This window comes from Penaeus monodon, chromosome 35 (assembly GCF_015228065.2).
Source record: "Penaeus monodon isolate SGIC_2016 chromosome 35, NSTDA_Pmon_1, whole genome shotgun sequence".
Classification (NCBI taxonomy): domain Eukaryota; kingdom Metazoa; phylum Arthropoda; class Malacostraca; order Decapoda; family Penaeidae; genus Penaeus; species Penaeus monodon.
In genome coordinates this window covers 21,697,638-21,702,840 of record NC_051420.1, presented here as the reverse complement: position 1 = coordinate 21,702,840, position 5,203 = coordinate 21,697,638, and the positions used below count along the sequence as shown (strand labels likewise).

The window sequence follows — 5,203 nt, the reverse complement described above, 5'->3', positions numbered from 1 at the left end:
AATGTTCGAAATCCTAGATGAAAAAAGCACAAATAAACTACTAAAAAGTGTTTAGATAAATTACACCTACGCATCCATGCGATGTTAATGTACACATATTCATAGACATATACATACATACATACATAAACACATGCATAATGCATACATATAAATGCACATACATAGACAGCCAAACCTAAAGAATATCTAGGTAAGGCAACCGATCTTTTTTTTTAATCCTTCCCAGGTACACGACAGTCAGTTGTTTCAGAATCCAAACGTTTATACATGTTTATAAACGTTTATTTGGTTTCTCCACTTATAGTCCCACAGTACAGACGGAGTTGGCCGAAGCGAAAGTAAGCGCAAGGTATTTTATTTATGTTAAAAGTATTACTGACCCAACTATATTGTTATAAACAGTCCTATAGAAAGATTAGAATGATCTACTTCTTTCTTAGGTCATATTTTTGCGATAACTTTAACGAAATGCCATATTTTTGGTTTTTTTTTGCTGAAGCTTGCATTGTTAACAGGAAAATCTAGAGATTTCTACTGTTTAAAAGTATTCTTGGACGGTATATTGAATATAAAAGAATTTTGGGTAAATTTTTAAATGACGCGCAATTGCTTTCTATTTTTGTATTTTTTATTTTAATTATAATGGCTCTTTTCCATTCTTATTCTCTTGAAACCTGCTGTGATCTGGGATTATCAACCTTATAGAAATTGGATAGGTTTCTTACTTATCTGTAAATCACCAGGGGAGGACAGGAAGTTGCAATTTATCAAAATGTACATGGTGGAAGTTTGCTGGCCTTTCCAAGAGCGCCAGTGTGTGCCGAATTGCCATTGGTAGCTATACATTCGTCTTCATAACATTTGCTAAATTATCCTTATTATCATTTTGTGATAACAGTGTCATAGATGGAAAGGGACATTAGAATTAACCCATTGACTGGGGTATTAGAATTTTACTAATGGCCATTAATGTGGGTTTGTTGGTACACATTGGCAGCTTCCCTTGTTAGCACCTGCCTTTTTCTTCAAGCACAACATTAGGCATGTAATAGCTTGTAGCTTTACTTTCAAAAGAAAAGTTTTTAAAAGTGAAGATTTCCCTGTGGGGGATATATCATTATGTTGTTCCATCCACTATTCAGTCCCCCACAGCCATTGCATGATTTCAGGCTTTCTGCAATCAGTGTGTGAATCCTTACCATGTGCATTCTTGGTGTGTTTGTCAGTCAGCATAAGATTTGGTATTATTGTGTAATGTAATTTTCATTAGCATTTCAGGTTAGTGATTAATATTAAAGAATGCATTATACTGTGCAATGTGAACTTCACCTTGACATGAAACTTTTGAGTGTGGTTGATACATATCTAACTTGGCCTGCAAGTTAGCCCTACTCTTTATTTAATCAAACCTAACCAAAATGATTAGTTTTATATAATTTACATATAAAGGCAAAAATAATCAGCACATGAATTGTGTTCATTTTAACAATTGTAGTAATGGTATGAATGAGAAATGATATCTTCAAAATGCAAGGGCACTTTTTGACTGGTCTCAATTATATCTTAGTGAGAAATACATGCTGACAAAGATATATTTGAAGCTGGTCAGATACATCTGTTGCACTGAGAAGATATTCATTCTCATTCATACCTTTTCTACATATAGTCAGCACATTTTCACTAAAAATGACTAGTAGAATAGAGGTCATTTATAGGATGCAGACTTAACTTAATTCTGCCATGAAGGAGCTTATTGTATTGTTAAAGTGATTTTATCCACTTGCTTTTCACCATATAATTTCCTTTGTATAATTCATGATTTTCCTTCATTGCTGTAGCCATTAAAATTTGATTGGGGTAATGATTTTCCTTCATTATTGTAACCATTAAAATTAGATTGGGGTTGTTACAACTTAATGACATGGTTAGCTTTCATTCACGAGAAAAACTTGTTGTTTACAAAATAGAAGTCAGGCTTATTCAGGATTTTTTGCCTATATTGCATTTTCTTTGTTTTTATTTATAAATTCTTTGGGAATAGTCAGAATGTCAATTTAAAACTTGCCAAGAACAGAAAGATGGCCAGTTTAAAAAAGGTGTGAGCCCAGAATTTTTTTATTGTTTCATTTAACAAATATTCACTCATATGTATGTATTCACAAATGTATTCTTGAACACTCAACTATTTAAGTTTGTAATTCCTACATCCATTTATAATGATAATGAATCAGTACAATTAAAAACAATATTTTTTTACAGCATGGACACACCAGATGGGTCAGACTCACCAGGTCAGAAGGCCATAGAAGTATCACAAAATAACATGGAAGTCTTCAAGAAACCCATTCAGCCAGCTCCTCGGAAGAAGAAAAAAGTGCTAGATGAAGATACTTACGTCAAGGTTAGATAGAAGTTCCTAGATTAATTTACTCTGATCATTTTGTTTTACCTCGTTGATTATTAGTTTGTCAGAGTGTTGAGTGTATTATGCTTTGTAAAATCTGTTGATATTATTGTTCACAGGTTCTGGATACTTGCACCATCCACAGTAGTTTTGTTTTCGTAATTATGGTTTTGCACACATAACTTAACAAGTGAGTAGTCACCACGGAGTGATTACTAGGCCTACCTGATTATACCTGTTTAACATGTTCTCTGATTTTTTTTTTGCCCTGGAAAAAAAAAATTATTTTGTTGTTTTTATTATGGATATTTTTTCATACTCATTAATAATATTGTCATTATCATTATCATAGCATTATTAGAAATAACTTTCCATCTTGAAAATTCAAGGAATTGACCCCATGGTAATGTAGGACTAATAAAAGAAGTGTATTCATGCACTCCTGACATTGGTATGTTAACTCAATGTTGCCAGGAAAATGCTGTGCTCATTTTTTATTTTTTATTTATTTTTTTCTGTGAAATGTCTCTACACATAGATGGCTCTGCAAGTGCTTAGCCACAAAGAGTCAATTAGTAGACCTTGTGACTTTATCTGATTTCACCTTTCCTTGAATTTGCAGGAAAACCGTTATTTTTATTAATGCTTTAAATATCGATGGTGTTATTTTTGTTATAGACATTATAATTACTATAATGTTATTGACATTAGTAACAACAATATAAGATAATGTAAAGTATTTTAAAAAATCAAGGAAAAGGGTAAACAGGCAAAACAGGCAGTACTCATATTTGGTTTATTGGTGACTTGGTACTTAGTAGCCATCTATGTGTAAAAACAATTAATAAAGTAAACTCAAAGTGGGCTTGGCATGTACATACGTGCCATGCCCGTTGGCTTTGGGTTAAAATCATTGTTGGGCAATAGGTTTTCTTTTTCTGTTTCAGGAAGTGGAGAAAATAATAGAGAGAGATTTTTTCCCTGACCTGGAGAATTTGAAGGACAGGCTAGAGTACTTAGATGCCAGAGAGCAGAATGACATGGTCAAATTAAGGGAACTTTACTCTAAATACTCCTCTGGGAAGGAAACGCCTGTCCTCCGCAATGTTGAGGAGAGTCCAGCAACATTTGAGACTCCCTCTGAGAGCCGAGGTTGTGCAACACCCCAGATGGCAAGCGCTTTTGGAGAAGGGTTGGAAACGCCAGAGACTAATAGAAAAGACAAACAAAGTGACAAGAGCTCTGTGAGTGGGAAAGAGATGTCGCTGGATGAATTCCTTCAAAACCACACGAGTGAAGATAACGAAAGCTTTGAGCAGATAATGGAGAAGAGCGAGCAGCGCTTCAGGGCCAAGGTATGACGTTATACTGTTGTGATAAACTTGTTAATAACAATAGACAGTTTGGAGAGAGGTTATTTATATTTTTTGTAAATGACTTTTGACATTGTTATTTCATCTTCTCATACAGTGTTCATTTTTCCTTTGTGTCCATATATTTGTATAAGCATATAGATATGTATCAATACAGACACATATAAAGTGCATACACTACTTATTCTAAGACAGATAGTTATATGATGTTCTTTCCTAATAGTGGAAAAAAATGCAAAGCCTCTAGGACTTGTCATTCTTAACCTTTTGAATACCACAGTTAAGAACCACTGCTCTAGGATATTGGTTCCCCCTGTAGGAGGTGGAAGAACTAGGGGGATGGTGAGGCAAATGGGTATGGTAGGGGCGTGACAGATAAAATTGTTAAATAAATTGGTTTACTAAATTTGGTTTTATTTGTGAAATATATCTTTGTGTTTAATCTTGTTTTCAATTTGAAGCATACCAAAATAAAAAGAATTGTGTGTATGAGTGGAGGGGTGCCAAGGGGGCGCCCCGCCAGCCTGGAAAAGTTTGGGACCCACTGATCTAGGACATGAACCATTAATTTTCTTGCTGGCAATTGATTTTTTTCTTCTGTCTTGCCATTTTTTCTTTTAATTGGAGCTAAGTCCAAGTCATTTTTAAATGGTCAGAGCAAAATGTGTAAGTTTTAATTTTAGGTATGACAAAATATTGTCTGTTTTTTAAATTTACCCAAATTTCTAGACTTCAAATTTCTAGTTTGGCTGAGTAGTGTGGGCAGATTTCTGTGGGCAGTAACCTGTTTTTTCTTTCACCCATATCCTTCCCTCACATTATCACAGTGAGAGGTTCTGTAGCAGTCCTGATAATCAATTAAGATTTCTTTTTTTTTCTCTCTCTCCTGCAGTACTATTGGATGTTTGATGCAGAAGAAAAACACAATAAGGAACATTTACCAAATCTTGCTCTACCAACGACTGAGCAGCAAGTTCAAGCCTCAACGCTGGCCATCACAGGAACCTCAGTGCAAAACGATACCCGGCCCAAACAGGTGGAAAATTGGAAATTTGAAACGTTCAACTCTGTCATGTTTGTGCCTGATGGTGAGTCTAGAGAATGCTGATCTAGTCTTTTGTGATGGCTCTAGTTGGAATGGATGAGATAAATGATGCTTTCTAGTGTTTATGATGGTATTATTCCATTGCAAAGTAAGATAGTAATAGCATTATTTATGATCAAATATTTCAATTTATTTTAAACTTGATTTTGATATTTCCTTCACAGCGGCACTGCCATCAAAAACAAGATCAATAGAACTTGCAAAACAGAAGAAGCGGGAAATAAGCCTTTCAAACACCAGGTTTGAGGGCAACCCCTTTACTGAGACCTTGAGCCAAGCAGCAATGATTGAGGCGTCAGCAATCCAGCCGAGCAAAAA

The 5,203-nt window shown here is 34.8% G+C and overlaps 1 protein-coding gene across 1 annotated transcript in view; it reads left to right on the top strand.

Annotated features, from left to right (window-relative positions):
* Positions 1 to 210: 210 nt before the first annotated feature.
* The window catches only part of LOC119595102 (splicing factor ESS-2 homolog), a gene marked incomplete in the record, with an annotated part of 7,311 nt that continues 2,318 nt past the window's right edge, over positions 211 to 5,203 (top strand). The window contains 5 exon segments of the mRNA XM_037944245.1: positions 211 to 341; positions 2,263 to 2,404; positions 3,355 to 3,762; positions 4,673 to 4,868; positions 5,050 to 5,191. Of these exon segments, the coding sequence (XP_037800173.1) occupies positions 271 to 341; positions 2,263 to 2,404; positions 3,355 to 3,762; positions 4,673 to 4,868; positions 5,050 to 5,191 (959 nt within the window).